The 22782-nt window shown below is 44.8% G+C and overlaps 1 protein-coding gene across 1 annotated transcript in view; it reads left to right on the plus strand.

The window, feature by feature from the left end:
• Positions 1-22782, plus strand: part of KIF23 (kinesin family member 23) — a 1082389-nt gene that overhangs the window by 175809 nt on the left and 883798 nt on the right. Inside the window, exons 2-3 of the mRNA XM_044076375.1 lie at positions 15785-15854; positions 19571-19699. Coding sequence (XP_043932310.1) covers positions 15785-15854; positions 19571-19699 — 199 coding nt within the window. The remainder of the gene's footprint in view (positions 1-15784; positions 15855-19570; positions 19700-22782) is intronic.

Consider the following 22782-nt stretch of genomic DNA (forward strand, 5'->3'; position numbering starts at 1 on the left):
TCAGTTGTCTGGTATATTAACAAACGGGGGAACCAGGTCTTATCCTCTATGCTGAGAGGCCATGAGGGTGTGGGAATGGGCGAGCTCCACCAACCGCTTTCTGATCGCAATGCACATTCCGGGACAGTCCAACATTCTGGCGGACAAACTCAGCCACACTATTCTTTCCCCTTACGAGTGGTCTCTCAACTCCCGAGTAGCGAAGCGGATATTTGCAAAATGGGGGCAACCCTGCTGCGATCTCTTGGCCTCTCCCTCAAATATGAAATGCAACAGCTTCTTCGCCCTGATTCCCCCACCAGGGGAAGCCCTGAGAGACGCTCTAGTGCATGCTTGGCCGCCCGGTCTACTTTATGCCTATCCTCCTCTACCCCTGATGCTAAAGCTTTTACAGAAAGCCTCTCGGTTGGGGAGCAAAATGATCCTCATTGCCCCATTCTGGCCTCGGCAAACTTGGTTTCCTTACCTGTGGTCTCACTTGGTGAATCCTCCCTGGATTCTGGATCCCAGCCCGGATCTAATATCCCATCCATCAGGCTTACCGACCCCGAATCTGGACAACCTGAAGCTAGCAGCTTGGCTGCTCCAGTTCCACTCTTAATCAGGTCTCCCGGCATCTCTTCACCAGTCAAAGCCATCTTGGTGGCAGCGCATAAACCTTCCACCAGGAAAGTTTACCGCAGTAAATGGAAGCGCTTCTCCGTCTGGGCGGAACATCATAATTTGGACCCCTTCACTGCTCCGTTAACGTCTGTGTTGGACTTCCTTACCCGACTTTTTCAGCAAGGGGCTAGCTGTGCGACAGTCAAGGTACAATTGGCAGCCATCTCCCATTACCATGTAGGACATGAGACAGGTCCTTTGATGTCAGCTAAACTATGTAAAACCTTCCTCAAGGGTACTTTTCTGCTCGGGCTCCCTATCAAAGAAGCCGTACCCCCTTGGGATCTATCACTAGATCTTCAAGTCTTGACTGCTTCTCCCTTTGAACCAGCTGCCTCGGCTGATCTTAAATACCCGTCTTGGAAAACAGCATTCTTGGTAGCCATCACTAAAGCGAAAAGAGTTTTGGAACTTCAAGCTCTTTCCTTGAAACCCCCTTACTTGTTTTTTCATCAGGATAGAGTGTACCTCAGGACCAATCCCTCCTTCCTACCCAAGGTGGCCTCAGAAACCAATATCAATCAGTCCATTAACTTACCTGTTTTCTTCCCTAATTATCAAAATAAAGGAGAGTACAAGCTGCATTCTTTAGATGTGCACAGGCAGCTGCGTTTCTATATTCATAGGACTGCTGGTCACAGACAATCCGATCAGCTGTTCATCTCCTTTGCCAAATTCAGTTTGGGTAAAGCTGTTTTGAAGGTCACCTTATCACGCTGGATTTCCCAATGTATTCTTCTAGCTTATGAAGCTTCTGGGAGGCCCGCACCTCAAGGAGTCCATGCACATTCCACTCGCTCCATATCTACTTCTGCTGCATTTAGATCTAGAGTCCCCTTGGATGATATTTGCTCGGCAGCCACTTGGGCCTCATCTCATACCTTTATCAACCACTACAAACTGGACGTAATTTCCAGAGGGAGAGCATCCTTTGGCTCTGCAGTGCTCCGGAACATCCTTCCATGATGGCTGCCCAAGATTCAGGTAGCTGGGGACTCTGTCCCACAGGTTGCTGACAAATGAAGTCCCTACTCCAGATTAAGAAGTTATGTACTCACCATAACGTTCCATCTGAGTAGGTGGCTTCATTTGTCTGCAACCATCCCCCCTCCTTCCCCCTGGCCTTCAGAAGAGTTAGTTTTGTTGTATTACCCTACCTTTTCCTGTTGGGATACCTTTTCAGGTATATGTAGGAGGGCAAACTTGATCTGAGGTCATTTGGGGTTGGCAGGGGATTATGGGTGAGGGGAGGAGCTAGGAGCTCTGATCCATAGCTGTATAAATAGTTGCCTGCTCTGATCCGATATCGGATCCAAGACCCACAGGTTGCAGACAAATGAAGCCACCTACTCAGATGGAACGTTATGGTGAGTACATAACTTCTTATTTGTCTCTTTCAAAACCATTTTTGGGCAAACCAGTTTCGAAAGTGACCTTAGCAAGGTGGATCACTCTTTGTATTGCACAAGTTTATAATGACAAAGGTTTATCTCCTCCTGGGGTATTGAACGCTCATTCCACTAGGGCAATGGCCACTTCTGCAGCTTTTTGGTCAAGAGTTCCGTTGGATGATATCTGTGCGGCAGCAACTTGGGCCAATTCGCACACATTCATCTCTCATTATAAATTGGATCTCATTTCTAGAGGGAGAGCGTCCTTTGGCTCTGCGGTGCTCAGAAATATCCTTCCATAAGGGCCTCCCATGAATACTAGTAGCTGGGGACTCTGTCCCATATGTGCAGAAAGAATGAAGTTAACTACTTCAGATAAAGAAGTTATGTCCTTACCATAACGTTCCATCTGAGTACTAGACTTCATTCTTCTGCACCTTCCCTCCCTCCATCCCCCTCACTCTTCAGGTTTTTCCTGTTTAGGATTGTGGTTATGTTGCCATTTAGTGTCAGCAAACTCTATCTGGGGCTAGATAGGAGGAAGTGATGTAATGTAGGTAGGGGCGGAGCTTGGAGCTCGGAGCTGATGCTTGAAAAGTTTTGCCGGCTCTGATCCGAATACCCATATGTGCAGAACAATGAAGTCTAACTACTCAGATTGAATGTTATGGTAAGGACATAACTTCTTTTTATAACCTCTTTCTCTTGAGGCGATGCCTTTACTAATTAGGTGAGCTACGTAGAAAGTTTTCCTTATAATGGTAGACACGTGGTGGTCGAAATTAAGGCCAAGGTCAACCTGTGATCCAGGTTCCTTAACACTTCATGGGTACTTGGGAGAATTATTGATTTGATAGTGTGAAGGGACATTGTTTGTGCCGAAGGGAATGCTGATGCATTTCTTTGCATTCGGTTAGAGATTGTGAATAATACACCGGTCGATGGTCGTGTGAGACCCTCCTAGAATATCCTGACAACATTTGGGGATTCAGTGATTGCACCTAATTTGCAGTTGTCTGCAAACTTGGCAATCCACAATCCTTTAGTTTTGACCTGAACTTCTGAGAAGTATAGATCGAACAGTTAGGGGGCCTAGCACTGACCCCTGTGCCACCCTGCTGGTAACAAGTCTGCTGGTTGATGTGGAGTCCCCCACTTTGATAATGTCAGGCTTGTGAGCCTGTTGGCAACCCATCTTACAACAAAGAGGATTATATTCAGTTTGCTAAGTTTATCGGTAATGCCTGAATGTGGGATTGTGTCAAAAGCCTTTGCCAAGTTGAGGCATGCTGTTCACATAGATTTTCCCTTATCAATGGCCTTGCTCACACTTTCAAAGAAATCCACCAGATTTAATGAGCAGGATCTCCCCTTCAGCAGCTGAATTGTGTGGGATCCAGGGTTTGGAGTTCACATATGTCTTTATTTATGAGATCTATTTTAATATGTTCTGTGGCCTTGCAGATGATGCTGGTCAGGCTTACAGGTCTGTACTTCCCTGGGCCTGTTGCTAGGCCACCTTTGTGGAAGGGAATAACTGTAGCTGTTCTCCATTCCATAGGAAGAAAGCCTACGGTTAGGCTATGCTTGAAAAGGGTACTTGGTGGAGATGCTAGTTCATGTTTTAGCCTGTTTAGAGGATGGCCTGGGATGTCCTCTGGTCCCATAGAGGCTGTGTTCTTTGCCTTGGACAGGCCTTTGAGGACCTGCTCTTCAGATATGTAAGGTTGGGGGGGTTGGGGAGGGTTCGTTGCAAGTTAGGAAGGGATAAAGGAAGTGAAAATTTCACCAAACCTATCTGCTAGCAGGCTTGCTATCTCTCTGGGGTCTGTGTGTGATACCGTTGGCCACCAGATGTCCTTCAAGGATGCATCTGCAGTCATAACATATAGGTTGTCCTGCCTCAGGCAGTCCTTCGGTCGGCTGGATTCCAAAGTCTGGGTCTGGCCTCGGCTGATGTCGCACTTCACCCGACGTCAGAGCTTCTGGGGTATAAAGGCATCAGCCGACGCCATTTTCCTCAGTCTTTCTTGCCGCGCGGTGCCCGAAGCAGAAGCTGTTTGCAAGTGCCGGTCGGTCAGATCCAGAGATTTCAGCTACCGAAGACTTCTAAAAAAGCTAAGTACCCCGTTGGGGACTCTTTCTTGCCTCAGCCGATGTCAGACAAAGTAAATAATTGTTTAACTTGTGGGAAACAAATACCTCATAAGGATTTCCACTCTTACTGCCTTCCTTGCTTAGGCCCAGACCACGACGTATCAGCTTGTTTAGCCTGTGCTTCCTTCAACCGACGGACACTTAGACGTCGGTCGGAGTTTGCAGAAGAGTTTTTTGGATCAGCTTTTGCATATAAAATGCCGTTGGAGACTCCGACTACACATTTAGCCAAAAAACGCAAGGGAAAGGACAGACACTTGCGGCCTGCGGTTTCGGCTGAAACCACGGTTAGGCCTATCGCGAGTGTCTCTGTTTCGGCTGAAACAGAGTCCTCGGTTCTTCCTTCTGCCGAAAACATACCTCCGACAACCGAGGCCAGAGAGGCCCCGGCAGAGTCGGCTACAGAAATTCCTACCGAAGAAGCAGGCGCACAAGAATTGTCCGACACCATTCCGTTGGACATTTCTACTCCTGCACGTGGGGCAGCTAGGCCCCCTGCTTCTATGTCTATTAAGGCATTCTCCAGGGCTAAAGCAGCTAAAATTTCCAAGGCCTTACCAACAAAATCTACCTCTCGGAGACCTTCCTCAAGTTCTCAGATTCTCAGCCTTGCCGAGGACCTTATATCTCTGATTAGGGGATCACAACCTCACCCAGATAGGGCCTCACAACCTCCTGACAAAAGGCCTAGGACTGAACCCCCCCTGAACCTCTCTCCTCTGATTATTCCTCGGATGGATCTGATTTATCAGACCAACAGGAAGGACCATGCTCACCTTATGAGGAATCGGATGCAGAAGACTCAATTCCTTCTGCCTCCCCCCCTGAAGAATTTTCCTTTGGGGAGACTTTGCACTCAATGAGGGAACACTTTCAATGGCAGGGTCAGGATTTTTCTGTTTCTAGGAAAAGGCTAAGGACCTTTTTACACTTGCCACAGCATAGGCCTTTAGCCATACCACCTGTACTATCAGTTGTTGATGATGCATACAATGATGTCAGTTCTGCCCCTGATTCTCTTCCCCCGGCCCCTGCCAAACCTGACAGATATTACAGGGTCCTGGATTCTCACTTCCACTTGTATAAGGCCCATGCTGCAGACCCAGAAACTATTTCTCAGGGCCCAAAGGGTGTTGCAGCTGCCACTGCCAAAAACCCCCTACCCTCTGAAAGAGAGTCAAGAGCATTAGAGAGATGGGGAAAAAAGGTTTATACATCTGCTACTCTTTCTGCCAGGGCTTTAAACTGTCAATTCCATATGATACAGTACCAGGAATTTTTGTTAGATCAGCTGAATAAAAAGCTTTCCTCTCCTGAACCTTTAGACCGCAAGTCCCTTCAGGATTTGGTACACAACTCTCAGCAGGTCGGTAATCATTTCTTAAAATGTGGCTATGATGCACTGGAGGCTTCATTTAGATCAGCTATGACTGGAGCAGTGATTCGAAGGCATGCCTGGCTAAAAGAGCAATCCTTGCCAGACCATGTCAAGTCTAAACTCCTAGATGCCCCTATGGAGAAACAAAGTTTATTTGGCTCCCCTGCACAGGAGATTCTAAAGAAAGTGGAAGAAAAAGCTAAATCTGTGCAAACAGTCAAGGATTTTCTGCAGGTCCAACCTCAGAGGTTCAGCAGAAACTGGCCTTCAAAGAATTGGTCCTTTCCAGACACCTCCAGAGCACAGAGGGGCAGGAATAGACGCCCAAGAGGCAGAGGTCGATCAAGGGGTGCCTACAGGGGTCGTCAGTGGCAACCTGCCAACCAGAGAGGAGTACCGCCACAGCTACGACTACAACCACTTCCACAGGACAGACACAATGACTTGGCTCTGATTCCGCCTACCAGGGAGCAACTGGAAGCACCCTTGGGCGGAAAGTTAGCTTTATTTTCGAAAAACTGGCATTGCATTACAAGAGACAAATGGACATTGCAAACAATAGACAAAGGCTACAGGTTTCACTTCCACACTTACCAAAAAAGAGAGGAATGCCAAAGAGAGGAATGCCAAACCTTCCACCAAGCCAGAAGCCAGAGGCTCTAAAACAAATCATCAACCTACTAAGGATGAGAGCAATAGAAAGGGTACCATCTATGGAACAAGGCCAAGGATTTTACTCCAGACTATTCCTTGTACCAAGAAAAGAAACTCAATGGAGGCCTATTCTCGACTTGTCCGCACTAAACACATATCTCATTGTACCAAAATTCAAGATGCTGACCCTGCAGCAACTTCTTCCCATGTTGGGCAAGGAGTCTTGGCTGGTGACTCTAGATCTCAAGGAGGCATACCTGCACGTCCCTATACGACCAGATTGCAGAAGACACCTCAAGAGTTCTTGCAGGATCAGAGCATTATCAATTCTCAGCATTGCCCTTTGGCTTATCTACTGCGCCCAGAGTATTCACGAAATGCCTGGCATCAGTAATTGCACATTGCAGGCTTCAGGGAATTCAGATCTACCCATACCTGGACGACTGCCTAATACAAGCGGACAACAAGACAAAAATAATAAAGGATTTGGCCTATGTCATACAACTGTTACAAGCCTTGGGATACAGTCAACATCCAGAAGTCAAGACTAGTGCCATCCCAAAGGATAACATTTTTGGGTGCAGATCTGGACACTAACTCAGATGGCTTTTCTCACAGAAGAAAAACAAAAGCAACTCCCAGTCTACTTCATGGCTTTGACAAGACAAACTCGGCTTACTGCAAGGAAAGTCCTGCAGGCCCTGGGTTACATGGTATCTTGCATAATCTTGATCCCACATGCCAGGCTGCATATGAGAAAATTACAATGGTACCTAAGGAATGTATGGTCTCAACACAGACACAGTCTAGAAACCATGATACCAATCATTCCATGCCTGGAAAAAAAAAAAAAAAAAAAAAAAAAAAAATTCCTGTGGTGGGCTCAGGCCTGCCAGACCAACAGAGGGTTGCCTTTCCACAAACCACAACCAAGGCAGACCATCACCACGGACGCCTCAGACCTAGGCTGGGGGGCACACATGGAAGACAAGTGTATCCAAGGCCTATGGTCTCAAGACCAGCTGAATCTACACATAAATCTAAAGGAGATGCTGGCAGTGAAGCATGCAATCGAGGCATTCAAATCATTCCTCCAGCAAGGACAGCTGCTGATAAGGACAGAGACAATACCACAGTCATGTGGTACATCAACAAACAGGGAGGCACGCATTCCTACCCTCTATGCCGGATGGCAATGGACCTGTGGAACCTAGGCCTGAATCTCAACATTCAACTGCAGGCCAAATTCATACCAGGAAAAGAGAATTCACTAGCAGTCAGCTTAAGCAGAACTACCACAGATGCTCACGAATGGATGCTGCATCCAGACATCTTCAAAAACATAACAAAGAAATGGGGAATGCCAGAAATAGACCTGTTCGCCTCTCCACTGAACCACCAACTGAAGAAATTCTGCTCAAGAGAATACCACCCACAAGCCTGGAGGGTGGACTCCCTTTCTTTCAGCTGGAAGGCCCTGACAGTTTATGCCTTTCCACCTCTCCCATTGATGTACAAAGTTCTACTGAAGATCAGGGAGGAACAGCCAAAGGTGATTCTGATAGCTCCAGACTGGCCAAGGCAGCATTGGTATCCGCTACTGAGAAGCATGTCTCGGACGAACTCATGGCCTCTACCCCTATGGCCTTTACTTCTAACACAGAACAACTACAAGACCCTGCATCCAAACTTGAAAACGCTGCAGCTAACTGCCTGGAAAATTGCATAAAACAAAACCAAACTGTTTTATCTCAGAGGGTCAAGGACATTATCCTGGAGGCTCACAGACCCTCCACAAGAAAGAGATTCCTCATTTGGAGTGCATCAAAGGGTACAAATGTCACACTGGCAAACCTAGCACACATCCTAGAATACTTAGCAGAACTGTTCCACAATGGCCTGTCCTATTCTTCCATTAAGATTCATGCTTCAGCAATTTCAGCAGAGTACAACATGGATCCTCCTATCTTCTCTCACCCTCTCCTCAGACAATTTTTAAGAGGGATCAAAAATGTAAAACCTCCAAGGAAACCACCTCTACCTGCATGGGATCTCAATTTTGTGCTGGAAAAATTAACACTTCCCCCTTTTGAACCAGCAGCATCAGCAGACTTACAGTTCTTATCTTGGAAAACTGCTTTCCTTCTAGCAATCACTTCAGCAAGAAGGGTATCCGAGTTACAGGCATTAATGGCAGTGCAGCCTTTCCTTATCTTTCACCAGGATAGAGTGTCTCTGAGAACCAATCCTACTTTCATGCCAAAGGTGGTATCCAGGGTATCCTTGAACCAAGCTATTCATTTACCTACGTTCTTCCCTAACCCACAGAACAGGGGGGAAAAACTATTGCACACCTTGAATGTACACAGACAACTACGCTACTATCTGGACAGAACTAAAACCAGCAGAAAAACTAACCAGCTTCTGGTAGCATATGCAACTGGAGTGCAAGGAAAAGCAATTTCCAAACAGACAATTTCAAAATGGATAGGAAATTGCATTCGATTCTGCTACTCTTTTCATGGAAAGACAACTCCTGAAAATATCAGGCCTCACTCCACAAGAGCCACAGCCACCACTACAGCTTTCCTACGAGGAGTGGCTACCAAAGACATTTTAGAAGCTGCTACTTGGAGCTCCGTGCATACATTTGCCAAGCATTACAATCTTCCTTTATACTCCGGATCCCGAGCAGGTTTTGCAACTGCAGTTTTACAGGGGATCTTAACTACACCATCATTATCTTAGTACCTCCTCCCCCAGTTTGGCTATGGTATTCTACCCATATGTTATGACTGCAGATGCATCCTTGAAGGACATAGTACAGTTTTGTACCTACCATAAATATAGATGTCCGATAGGTATGCATCTGCAGTCAGGATTACCCACCCTCCTTCCCCTCTGTGGTATTCCTAGGGTGCTTACCCCTCTTTTAGCTAGCTGGGGGAATCTATTATGGTGTATTTGTTTGTATGTATATATGTATATATTTATTTTGCTTACTACTGTTTGGAATTTTCTACATTTATCCAAATTTAGCCTTCCTAGAGGGCACCTGGCATCTGGGGCAAGAAACACTGAGGAAAATGGCGTCGGCTGATGCCTTTATACCCCAGAAGCTCTGACGTCTGGTGAAGTGCGACATCAGCCGAGGCCAGACCCAGACTTTGGAATCCGGCCGACCGAAGGGCTGCCTGAGGCAGGACAACCCATATGTTATGACTGCAGATGCATACCTATCGGACATCTACATTTATGGTAGGTACAAAACTGTACTTTCTGTGCATGCTTGGGTCCTACCTTTTAGGTTACGTACATGGCTGTAAAAGGCCTTATGGTTATCCTTGGCAGTACTTGCTAGGTTACTCTCAAAGGAGCTCTTGGAGGATTTGACAGTTTGTCTTTGCCTGTCAAGGCTGAGTAGGGTGCTTTTTCGTTGTTGGGTCCTTGTCTTTGTTTTCTTGGACAGAAACATTTTGGATTTATTGTAGATGCTGGAATCCACCATGGCAGCTTGATTTTACTTGCGGCTTTGATTCTGTTCGGTACATTTGAGTTTATACACTTGCGCACGTGATTGTACAGGGATTTAGTGTAAGCTTTGGCGTAGTTACCACTTTCAGCTTGGGGTGGGGCTTAGAATGCATTTATAGCTTCACCTAGGGAGGGTATAGTTTGCTTTGAAGTTTTTTAGTCTGATTTCACCCTTTGTGAGTTCTGGTGTTGGTCTCTGTTCGAAGGTGACTGATTTGTGGTCAGTTTTAACTGAGGGTCCAACAGTTGCAGCAGAGCACCTGTTTGACAGGTTGGTGAGGATCCGATCTAGAATGTTCTTTCCTGTTGTCTGGGTATAGACAGTTTGCTCCAGGGCATTTGAATTCACAGTCAAGGAACTTTTGTGCTAGTGAGTTTGGGCTAGAGTAGGTTTCCTAGTTGATAGTGGGATAATAGAAATCTCCCATAACCACTGTGTTCGATAAAATTTGGATTGCCTTCAGTTTGGCTAAGTAGGCTTTGTGGGTGTCATGACCCATGGAGGGAAATTTATAACTGGAATAGGACTTGAATAGAGGTTTTACTCACTATAACCTGGACCTGCAGTAAATCCATGGAGTTGTCCAGTCTAACTAGATGGGAGTGGAGTTGAATTTATCTGTAATATAGATTGCGATCCAAAGGTGTGGAAGGCATTGTAGCCTTGCAAGGCCAGGATACACACTTAGGCCTTAAACCAGGTTTCTTTGACTGTACAGACCTCTACATTTTCTAGTGATAGAACTGCTTTCAGGGAGTGCAGTTTTTGGTTTAAGTTCCTAGCATTTAGCAGCATGACCCTTATTTTGTTCCGATTGGTTAATTTCACATAGGTAATGTTATTGAGACTTTGCCTAAAAAAGGGCCTGTTGGGAGGCAAGAGCCTTTGCCAGCAGCCAAAAGCCTAGAGGTGCCAGGTGCAAACTGTTTCTGGCAAAGAAGCGAGGTTTGTCAACCATGGCTTCCCAGGCAGACAGGAACTGTTTCCCTTAGAATGACACCAAAAACTAAGCCAATTATTGAAATCAATTGTTTTGTTTATAGTGTGGCATCATTCTAGGTGAAGGTAGTATGCTGCTCAAGGCTAGGGACATACCTGCCTGGGACACACACTCAGAGTTCGACCATGTCTATCTTCATATAGTGTGCGTCTCTGGTTATTCACACCAACATGAACTATGACAGAATCATAATGGTAAGTGTTGAGAGACCTGAGTGCATGCGTGGTTTGGTGAATCCTGGCACCGGACAGGCAGCTGTGAATTTCTCCTTGTCCACCCTGGTGATTGAGACATCTGTGTGCCTCACTATTGAGTCTGCAATGACATTACCACCGTAACAGCTACAAACAAATGCAATCTGAGAGTCATGCTACTTAACGCTAGAAGTCTAAATCTCAAAATGCACTCATTCGAAGCACTCCTTAAAGTAGAGAAATTCGACATTCATGCTGTAACAAAGACCTGATTCAAGGTAGCAGAAAGCACCCCTGCACTACCAGGCTATAACTCATTCCACACCTTTTGGCCCCAGAACTTGGACCGAAGCTCCAATAGTGGTGGTGTTTCCATATTCATAAAGGATGCACACACCTCCAGACTGGTGGCCCAACATAACGCATCAGAGATACTTCGGGTGCAGCTAACATTGGGTAAGACACCGATTCAGGTCGTAGCCTGTTATAGGTCCACAACCATGTCCCAAGACTCGCACTCCATGTTCCTAAGCACCCTGGAGAATATTGGGATCCAACCTAACACTCTCATACTGGGCAACTTCAACTACCCCTCCATTAACTGGAAAAAATACTCCTTATACCAATACACTTGCCCAACAATTCCTGGAATTCATTAATTCCAATGGCCTGGACCAGCTTGTTCTTACCCCCTCTAGAGGTAGCAGCACCCTTGACCTGGTAATTACTAACATGGGCGACCATTAATCTACACCTATAGTCCATTCCTCCCTGGTTAGATCTGAGCACAAACTAATCACCTTGGAAATCCCCCCCCCCCCCCGCAAAGGTAACAAAACTTCTCCAAAGCCATCTTTGGCCTCCTAAAACAGAGGTGGCTAATTTCACAGTACCCATGCAAATGGAGAATAGTTGCATGACTGCCGATTTTTTTTTTTTTAAAAAAGGGGGGGGGGTGACGATCTAGTGATCTCCTGCCATAAACTCTACAACAGGAGCAGGACATTGATGCGGAATAAGGTGAAGTCCCAAGACTAAAAAAGCTCCCTTATCAGCCTCAACAAAAAGTTCAGATCCCTCATCAAATCCTCTAAAGCTAGCTATGAAAACAGAATTGCAGCAGATAGTAAAGACAACCACAAGGCCTTCTACAGTTCTGTTAAGAATCTCCATGGCAATACCCAGATTTGCTCTGAGCTATTGCACAATGGTACCTCCAATACCGAGCCAACAGATATTGCCAATATACTGGTCGACAGATTCAGTGCCAACTTTAGCCCCCCCAGGACCAATCACAATACCAGTAGATTGCCAGGCACCCAGTATTACTGCTGCACAGGTTGAAATAGCACTGTCCAATGCCAAGAATACAGATTATGTGGGACCTGACAATATCCTTGGCTGTGTTCTACATGAACTACAGAGTGAACTGGCACCTCATCTCTGTGCCCTGTTCAATCACAGCCTCACCTCAGGCTTTGTCCCTACCGAATGGTGCACTGCTACAGTCATCCCTTTCCACAAAGGAGGAGCAACTACAGACCCTGGGAACTATTGCCCCATTAGCCTGATAAATCTGATATGCAAAGCTATGGAACGCATCATCATGGACCTAATAAACAAGGATATAGGGAATCTCCAAACTGTGGATCCCACACAGGTTGGTTTTGTGAAGCGTAGATCATGCCAGCTCAACTTTGCCAACAACTTTGAGTCAGTCACCAAAGCTGTGGATGAAGGCAAGGTGGTTCATACAGCCTACCTAGGTCTGGCCAAGGCCTTTGATACCATTCTCCACTCAGGAATCCCAGAAAAACTCACTAAGCTAGGCATCAAACTCTATATCACCAGGTGGGTTGGAAACTGGCTCACAGACAGAACCCACAGTGTGAAAGTAGCCGACTCCAAGTCAGACTGCTGACCAGTCATGAGTGGAGTCCCACAGGGTTCGATCTTGGGTCCTCTCCTGTTTGGTATCTACTTCTGTAAAGTCCAGGCCAACACAAATGGATTCTGGCTGACAAAGTTTGCAGACTATTGCAAGTTTGGAGCTATTAACTCTCCAAGTGATGTTGACTTAACTACAGAAAGGTCTCACTGAGACCGATTGGTGTTGGAACCATGCCCTTAAACTCCATGCCAAAAAATGTCATCATTCCCTTGTGGTAATTCATGGGAACTGGGTTTTTCCCAATTGATGGTAATCCACTGAATACAGAAGGCGTTGAGAGATCTGGGAACGTAGGTTGACAGCAACCCCTTTTGACCACCACATTGCCACTTTGGTCTAAGTCCTATGTGGCATATCTTTCTGGATGCAAAACCCTTAGTAAAAAGAATGAGGTCATTATCTCGCTCTACTCTTCCCTCAGTAGGCCAATCATAGAGTACAATGCCCCATTTGGCATGTACCTCACTAGACACCTGCAACAACTGGAGAGGCTGCAATAGTACCTCACAAAGAGGATCCTAGGCCTTAAATACTTGTCCTATTTGGACAGACTCAAAAAAACTCCCAACTATTCTCTCTCATATTGCCTACTTGGAGACCATCTCTATTTGACGTACAAAGCCATGTCTGACCCAGCTCTGTTAGAAATGCTACATCTAAAGAAATCCCAGTCATCCACACTACACACTCCAGGGACCTCAACCTCATTACCACAATCAACAGAACATGCTGGAAGGACAGGTTCATAACCCAGAGACTGCCCATGCTCTGGAATAGACTTCCCATACATGTCAAGCAGAGCACCTCACTGGCCCTTTTCAAGAGAAATCTTGATAAGTGGATGGGAAATTGAGTTCAACCCGAGGATCACTCCAGTGGCTCTACTTGACAGAGGCACTGGGAGCCAATGGCGGCATGATGACAGGGCACGTCTATGGGCTAGGCTTGTAAAGGCTCCAGGGCCATTGGTATAGTACACATCTATGAACCTGTATTATTTTGTTTAAACTCTACTCGCGGTTAGCGGTATAAGCTTCCCACGTGAAGCACATAGCCATGTATACCACTTATTCCGTTCTTCAGCTGAGCCTTCTCAGTGACCTCCATTGTTTAATGGTCTCCAAAATCCCTTCTTTTTACATCTATGTTAATAAAGGAACATTGCTCACAACTACCACTCTTACTCATATTGTCTGATAAATTGTCACCCTTATTTCTGTTCTTATAGATATTCCCCAGGTGCATCTAAAGAAATTGAACACTGGTAAATCCATGCCTCTTAAAATACTCCAGTTTCTGCATAAAATTTTCTGTACATCTCCCGTTTCAGCCGTGTAATGCAAAACCATGTAGTTGCTGAACCTGTTGACCCCCCCCCCTTCACTTTACCTGCATTCTGCCTGATCTTGTCTCTCTTGGATGTAAACCATGCCTCAATATGGGTGTATACCTATTGTCCCTTTGTTGTTTGACACGTTCCATCTGTTCATCTATCATTCCTTCAGGGTAATCTCATTCCAAAAAAATATATATATGGCTGCATATCTATTGTTTGTCTACTAAGACTATGATTTGTAGAAAGATAGTCTCATTTAATTTGTCTAACAAACAGTAATAGCTTTCCAATAAGCTGGTGCTACCTTTTGAAAAGGATTTTTTCAGTAGAATTGTCTGAACAGTATTCTGGAAAATGTCTGCTTGTTTGAATGTCTGAGGGTATATATGTGTAGTTGTAAATTTTGTTTAAATGGAAGACAGTAACTTAAATTATTTTTGAAGGGGCGTGTATTTAAAAGAAGATGGTCACTGTTAGAAGCAAGGCATTCACCTGCATTTAACAATTTTCATGCACTGGGGTTCTAGGTTGTTACATTAGCTGTCTACTTTACTAAATATAAATTTAAAAATGCACATTATGGGGATGGTCATGTCTTTCGGCTTTTCCCGGTTAGGGGTCGCCACAGCGGATCTCCGGTCTGCTAATGATTGGCAGTAGATTTTTACATGCAGAGTTGCCAGCCCTGACGCACAACCTTCAACGAAGGTACGCCCATTCACGCACGTCTCCACATAGAAGATGCTCTAGCTGAGAGTCGAACAGGACAACATATTACTGTGAGGCGACAACGCAACTGCAGCACCTCCACCGCAGTTTTTTATGGATATGGTTGTACTAACTCATTTTGGAGGTTATGTACTGTGAATTTTACAGGTGCTGATGCTGCTCATCTCAAGAACTGAGTTTCCTGCCAAACATTAGCTTGAGGTGCTCCTTTTAAACAAATCATACTGTAACCTTGTGCATGTTTCGTTTACTGTAGGGCAAAACTGAGCAGCTGAAGGAATGACCTCATTTATTTTTGTGAGTTGAAAGGGGACTCTTGAGAATATAAAAGGAAATCCTGTTCATAAAAAAAGACTTCGGTTTGTAGGTAAATGCTAGCTAGATGCCCTTGCATGCCATTTTAAGTCTAGCCACTTTGTCAAACGTAAGAATCCAACACTGTACCTTGTGCCTGTGAGATAAATGTTTTAACTGTTGTGCTATCTCTGAACCTATTGACTTTTACTATATTTGCCATTAAAACAATTGTTTGAAGTTACGAAATCTGATTTTTTTTTAGTGACTCAAGTTAATACTGCACCATGTGCCATGCAACAGCTGAAGCAAGTGGATTTTTTTGCTAACATGTTTATTATGCTGTTCTGCGAATGACATTTCTTTGCTTACAAGTTGACAGTTTATATTTTATTGTAGTAGTTTTTTTTCTGTTATGCATGAAGTCAGAATGAGGAAGGATACTTGTATGCGTTACACTGATCTTATGGCACCCTTATTTGTTTTTGTTTGTTCGTTTTAGGAAAAGTAAGACTCCAAGGAGGCCACCCCCAAAGAAGCCATCGAACACTAGTCTCAAAGATCCAGTAGGGGTAAGTGTTATGGCTTGAACTGTCTAATGTGTTTTTTTTTGTGCTTTAAAAGTTGAAATACTGTTTGTTTAACAAGATTTAGATGTCTACTTTGTAACTCACTAGTGTGCATAAGAATAACTTAAGCTAACTTTGTTTTTAAATTATGCGTGAAGAAAGTTGTTCTCCAAGTTTTAAGATTTTCTTTAAGAAAAACTTTGTTCATAGCGGGGAAGTGAAATGCCATATCTGAAGTAGTTGACTTCATTTGTTCTTCAACCTGTGGGTATTTGGAGTGGAGATGGCCACATCACTAGCATCTGATCTGAGCTCCAAGCTCCTCTCGTTACCCATAATGCTCCCTTGTCTCCTTCCTTCCCTCAGATCTCGTTTGTTGCTGAAAAGCTATGCATTGTGGTCTCAGAGCTCCAGACTGTATTTTGGTAAGTGACTATTTTTGTGGTAGTAAAGGCTAGATTTATTCCCAACCTTTTCCTTTTTCATCTCCCCATACTACGTTTGTCTGTTGGATCAAAAAAAAAAAAAAAAAAAAGTTAAAAGTAGTTGTTGTAGTTAGCATAGTGTGTGTGTGTGTGTGTGTGTGTGTGTGTGTCTGTGTGTGTGTCTACAGCATGTTGTTTGGGGTGTTTGTGTTTCCCCGTATGGCTGAAACCCTCAAGTCAGTGTTTAGGAAATGCACAGTGTGTGGCCATAAGCTCTCCCCAGCCGATGGCCACACTGTGTAGTGTTTGGCCATGGCCCATTTGCTGACAACCTGCCCTATTTATGTGGGTTTTAACCTGCGGGGCCTTAAGGACAGGAGGGCAAAGCTGGTTATGAAAGGTCTACTCCATTCTTCAGGCATGACTGTCCCGGTTACCACATCGGTGGCCTGTACCTTGGCTGCTTCTACTTCCTCCCAGGCCTTTGGGGAGTCAGCCTCCCGCCATGAGGTCTGGGGAAGGCAAAAAACTGAAGGACAAGTCTAGGAAGCAGTCCTCGGACTGCTCTAGTGGGACCTCCTGCTAAATCGAAGACCCTTCCTAGTCCCAGTACCCCTCTGCCCAATCATCCAGGTTCTCCCTGGAGCCGGAGGTATTTAGGCCCCCCCCATCTAGAGGTTCCCCTCATCGGCAGTCCCGGTCGCTGGCTGCTTCTTATAGGTAGACCCATAGTCTGAACGAGGCAGAGATGGATGGGATGATACAGAAGTTCATCTGCACCTCACCTAGATCCAAATGGGAGTCTTGCCAGGCCTTTCTCCCTCCAGAGCAGGGAGCTTGCAGCCCTTCACCCCCTTAACTCCTTCTCCGATCTGACAGTCTATTTTGGAGTCTATGGATCAGAGGACCTTCTGGGTCGGGGGGCTTGGCGCCGATGGTACCTTGATGCCGGCCATTACATTGAGCATGTCTGATCGGAGGAGGCACTGTCATCTCCATGCCTTTCGGAGTGCAGTATACACCTCGGCATCTCTGCACCAGCAGTCTCTGCTCTGACTCCCTTGCTTATTTCCCAGGAAGTGCGCTCCCCCTTGGCTTTTGATGTAGTGGAGAGGGTCCTCTCGAGTGCTTTGAGACCCCTGACCATCTTTTCTTTGGACTCTACCCCCCGATTCCCTCTACTCTGGGTTCAACCTGACATTCCTGTCTTCTCAGACTGCCCGTGCCAGCTGTGCCTCAGGGAGCTATCATGTGAGCATATTCTGATAGAGGCATTTCCCACCCATCCGGGTCGAGTGAAAGCCGACTCCACTAGGTCCATGGCTACCTCAGTGGTTTTTTGGTCTAGTGTGTTGCTGGATGATATTTTTTCTGCAGCTATTTGGTCCTCATCTCGTACCTTCATATCTCATTACAAGTGAAACATCATATCCAGGAGTAAGGCAGCCTTTGGTTCTGCGGTGCTCCAGAATATCCTTCCATGTGGGCCCACCCAGGTGTTGGTATCTGGGGACTCTGTCCCACAGGTTGAAGACCAGATTAAGTCCACTACTTCAGATAAAGAATTTATGTACTCACCATGACATTCCATCTGAGCAGTTGTACTTCATTTGTTTTCAGCCATCCCCCCCTCCTTCCCCCCTGACGTTGTCATTTTTGTTTTAACCTTGAATTTGTGAGAGGAGCATTATAGTGGCTCTCCTGGTTTATGATTGGCTTCGTTATTGTGAGCCAGTAGTAGTAAGGTCTGTTTGGGTTGGGCCTGTGTTTTTCTTGAGCAACAAACTCGATATGAGGGAAGGAAGGAGATAGGGGAGCATTATGGGTAAGGGGAGGAGCTTGGATCAGATGCTAGTGATGCAGCCATCTCTGATCTGATTCGGATCCAAATACCCACAGGTTGAAGACAAATGAAGTACAACTACTCGGATGGAATGTTATGGTGAGTACGTAACTTCTTTTTTTACAGTAACAGGTGAAGTGTTTTGTGGGAGAACAGTTTGGATTGTACCACACAATTGTATGAAAAAGTTTGTTGGCATTTTGTAATTTAGTTTTGTTCAATGGTGTCAGATTTGACTGGTACCAGTCCTATATTATGACCTCTTGCTCTTCATTATATGTTGCAAAACTTGAGTGAAGTTGAAAGTGATTAAAGTGTGTGTGTGTACTTTTTTGTACAGCTGCCAGCCTAATGTTTTGTGGGAGAACAGTTTGGGCTGTACCCAAAACTGTGATTAAGCCATTTTATTGGGCTTTTGTTCTTAATCTAAACACCCCTGCAACATGTTACAGAAAATTTGATGACTACTAGTGATTAAAAGAGCAACATTCCTTCATTGTTCACATATCAATAAACTGTTCTAAATGGGCCACTTTCTCCTTGAATCAAAATCGCAATTAAATTATACTGACTACACACAGAGAAGAGAGAGTTATGAAGGGGTAACTTTAATCTTTTCCCCCTGCAGATTTTGAATAGTGGTCTTATAAAGGGGATGCCCTAACTAAATGCAAGTGCCTGCTTAAATCAGGCAGTGAAACACTATGGGCTTATTCTAAAATGAAGTAAAAGGGCACCTATTTAATACCACTAAATGCTCATGCTTTAGTGATGAGGGCTAACTTCACACTTTGTCTGAAACTACTCCTTTAAACAGTTGCATACTTACATTTCAGATGTTTTCTACATGTCTAAATTGCAATTTCTGCACTAATGTTCTGTTTGTTTGCTTTACATATGCTTTGTTGGAGCATTAAACTGTGTATACCTGTATTTGTAATGCACTACTGTGTCCTGGTTGTGGCTACCAGCCCACTTACCTTACTTATTTACTTCACTTTGTTAATCGAAGGGAGGCCAATTTGTAGCCGTTTACTGATCAGGAAAGAGTCCTTGCAGATGAAAAAGTTTTTGCAGCGTGTGCTGTAGCAGTCTTGCCATTGACCTAAACATGCTAACTCCTTTGACAGTATGCGACAGACACATGAATACTGTTCAGGAAAGCTCTGATCAGTAATGTAAAATCACTTAAGGGAACATATTAGACATTATACAACTTGCTTCTGTTTGAGTTGTGAAAATAGAATTTAAGAATATGGAGGCTGGGGGAATTTCTAAAGGCTTTAATTTGTATTACTGCTCGAGCTTAGTGTAAAATAGTTGTCTGACCATCAAATATTGTACTTTTTTATAGCCAAGGGCTAAAATGTTTAGAAACTACATCACTGTTGTGATTTGAAGAATGAGTATTTTAAGATACTCAGAAATACTCATTACTTTTTTGTTTCTAGGTATATTGCCGTGTGCGCCCACTTAGTAATGAGGATCAGGAATGTTGCATTGAAGTAATCAGTGAAACTACAATTCAGTTGCATCCACATGATGGCATCAAGGTCAACAGGAATGGAGAATTTAAAGAAGTAATTGTATAAAATTGTCATTTTTTTCCTTTTGTATAAAAATTTGTTTTATCTTTCTGTTTGTACAAATATCTCGAGTCTGCTTTAGAATGCAAGACACTTCAATAACTTTAGATAGTGTAGGAGTTTGAGTATTTTCACACAAATTAAAAGTGGAATATAAATGAGGAGTATGTGGCCATATAGTCCAGCCATGGTATTGGTGTGTTAATATCAGATTTGAAAAGAAACAGGGTGCTAGAAAAATAAATTTATATTTATTTACTACCATTTGCTGACAAGGATGGTCTAACTGGGCAAGAAGTGTCCTGTGGAGACCAGCTCTCCAATTGAATTTTATTGTACAACTGTAAAATGTTTGCATAACTAAAGTTTTAAATTTGTAGTACAGTACACAATAAAACTGGCTTGTAGAATGCACATCAAATCTGTATGTTTTGACTTCAGGAACCATATTTGGTTGGGACTGCAGCTGAGTTTATCCTCTAGTTCCATTCCCCCCTCCCCAACCAAATCTGTCCTGTAGAATGTATATTCCCTTTTGCTGTCCACAAACTGATGTTCTGCACCATATAAGAAGAATATGCCTAGCCGTTGAGCTACCTTTGTTCTTCATTTCTGCTACTTCTCAGTTCAGATCGTGTCCCTGTCTCGTGAAAGTTCTTGATGTTCAGCGTGTTACACTGCTGCAGTCATTACACTTGGGTTATCCTGCCGTCAGGTGGTTCCCCAGTCGGCCTGAGTTCCAAAGTCTTGGTCCGGCGTCGGTTGCTGTCGCCTCCTCCCTGATGTCAGTGCGACAGGGGTATACAAGATGCAGCCGACGCCATTTTCTTCAGTCTTTCTTGCCGCGTGGTGCCTGAAGCAGAAGCAGTTCGCAAGTGCCGGTTGGCCGACTCCGAATTCAGAACCGAAGTCTTCTACAAAGCTAAGTACCCCGTTGGGGAAACTTTTTCTTGCCTCAGACCGATGTCAGTAAAAGTTAATAACTGTATTTCTTGTGGGAAGCAAATGCCTCATAAGGATTTCCACTCCTGTTGTATTCCATGCCTAGGCCCAGACCACAACGTCCCTGGTTGTCGGTTTTGTGCTAGGTTTAACAAGCGCACTATTAAATGTCGGTTTGATTTTGCCTGACATTATTTTGGCAGAAAATTCAATTACACCATGCCGTCGGAACTTCCAATGACCGGATTACATAAAAAGCACAAGGACAGGCATCCCAGGCCCAAAACAGACGACGAGGCCTCTTCTAGGCCGGTCGCCGGTTCTCCGGTTTTCAGCGAGGCGCCTATGCAGCCCCTGACGACAGCTTCTACAGAACCACAGACCGCCTCCGACTCCCATGTGGAGCTGGCTGGGCCTTCGGACGCCCTAGGTTTTCAGCTTACAGAAACTATCCCTTCAGGGGGAACCGAAGTAGCTGAGCAATCCACAGCTTCAGAGGGTGTTTTCAGACCTACTCAGTTAACCATTAAACCTTCTGCTAAGTCTAAAGCCCCCTTAAAAACAAAGAAACTCAGCATTCTCCAGGACAGGCTTCCTTGCCTAAGAAACAAATGCTAAAAATGGCCGAAGACCTTATTACCCTGATCAGGGGGTCCCATCCCCCTCCTGAGTAAAGGCCCAGACAGGATGCAGACTATGAATCTTCCGACCAGGTGTCCATTTCCTCAGATTCATCCTCAGACCTAGGATATTCTTTACCCCCTTATGAGGATTCTGATGCTGAGGAATCATTTCCATCAGCCTCTCCGCCTGAGGACTACTCCTTTGGGGAGACATTACATACCATGAGGGAGCATTTCCATTGGGAAGGCCAGGATTACTCAGAATCCAAGAAAAGGCTCAGAGACTTCCTTTTATTGCCTCAACACAGACCCCTTGCTATTCCGCCAGTGTTAGATATTGTGGATGATGTGTACACTACTGAATCCAGCTTAAACCCTGTCTCCTTACTCCCAGCCCCAGTTAAACCTGATAGATATTACAGAGTTCCTGACTCTCTCAAATGTATGTACAAAAGCCCTGTTGCTGACCCTGAAACTATTTCTCAGGGACCCAAAGGGATTAAGGCCTCATCAGCAAAAAACCCAGTTCCCTCTGACAGAGATTCCAGAGCATTAGACAGATGGGGGAAGAAAGTATATACGTCTGCATCTCTAGCAATGAGAGCCTTGAATTGCCAGTTTCACATGCTAAAATATCAGCAATTTTTGATGTCTCAGTTGAAACAAAAGATGCTTCCAGATTCAGATCCTCCTAATTTTAAAGAAATGCAGGATTTATTGCATGCAACTGAACAAGTGGGAAAACATACTTTGCAATGTGGGTTTGATTCCTTAGAGGCCTCCTGTAGAGCAGCAGTTACAGGCTCTGTCATTAGAAGGCATGATTGGTTAAAAGAACATACGTTACCAGATCATGTTAAGGCCAAATTGTTAGATGCACCTTTGCAGCGGGATGTGTTTGGAGATAAGGCAGAGGAGGTATTAAAGAAGATGGAGGAAAAGGCAAAATCTATGCAAACGGTGAAAGATTTCTTACAGGTTCAGCCTCCTCGTTTTAGCAGGAATTGGCCAACAAAGAATAGGTCCTTTCCAGTCAAAGAAAGACCTCAAAGGGGCAGATATAGACGTCCAAGAGGTAGAGGTCAGGCACAAGGCCCTTACAGGCCTCGACAATGGGGTACACCAAGCCAGAAAGAAGGGGAAAACAGGCCCCAACCTTATAAAAAGCAGCCTCAATGACTCTCCACTACAGCTGCCAAACAGCTCTCTCTTGGCAGCACCCTTAGGAGGAAAGCTGGCACTTTTCTATCACAATTGGCATTGCATCACCAAAGACAAATGGCCTCTCAACATTGTATCTCAAGGTTACAGGTTCCACTTTCACACAGTGCCAAGGTTAAAAGGAATGTCAAATCTGCCACCAAATCAATGGGCAGAGGCTCAAAAACAAATTACAGCACTCATGGACATGAGAGCTATTCAAAAGGTACCACCACAGGAGCAAGGACAAGGATTTTACTCTAGACTCTTTTTGGTTCCCAGAAAGGACAAAGCCTGGAGACCCATTCTGGA

The sequence above is a fragment of the Protopterus annectens genome, chromosome 7.part0 (genome assembly GCF_019279795.1).
Source record: "Protopterus annectens isolate FY-2018-M chromosome 7.part0, PAN1.0, whole genome shotgun sequence".
NCBI lineage: Eukaryota > Metazoa > Chordata > Ceratodontiformes > Protopteridae > Protopterus > Protopterus annectens.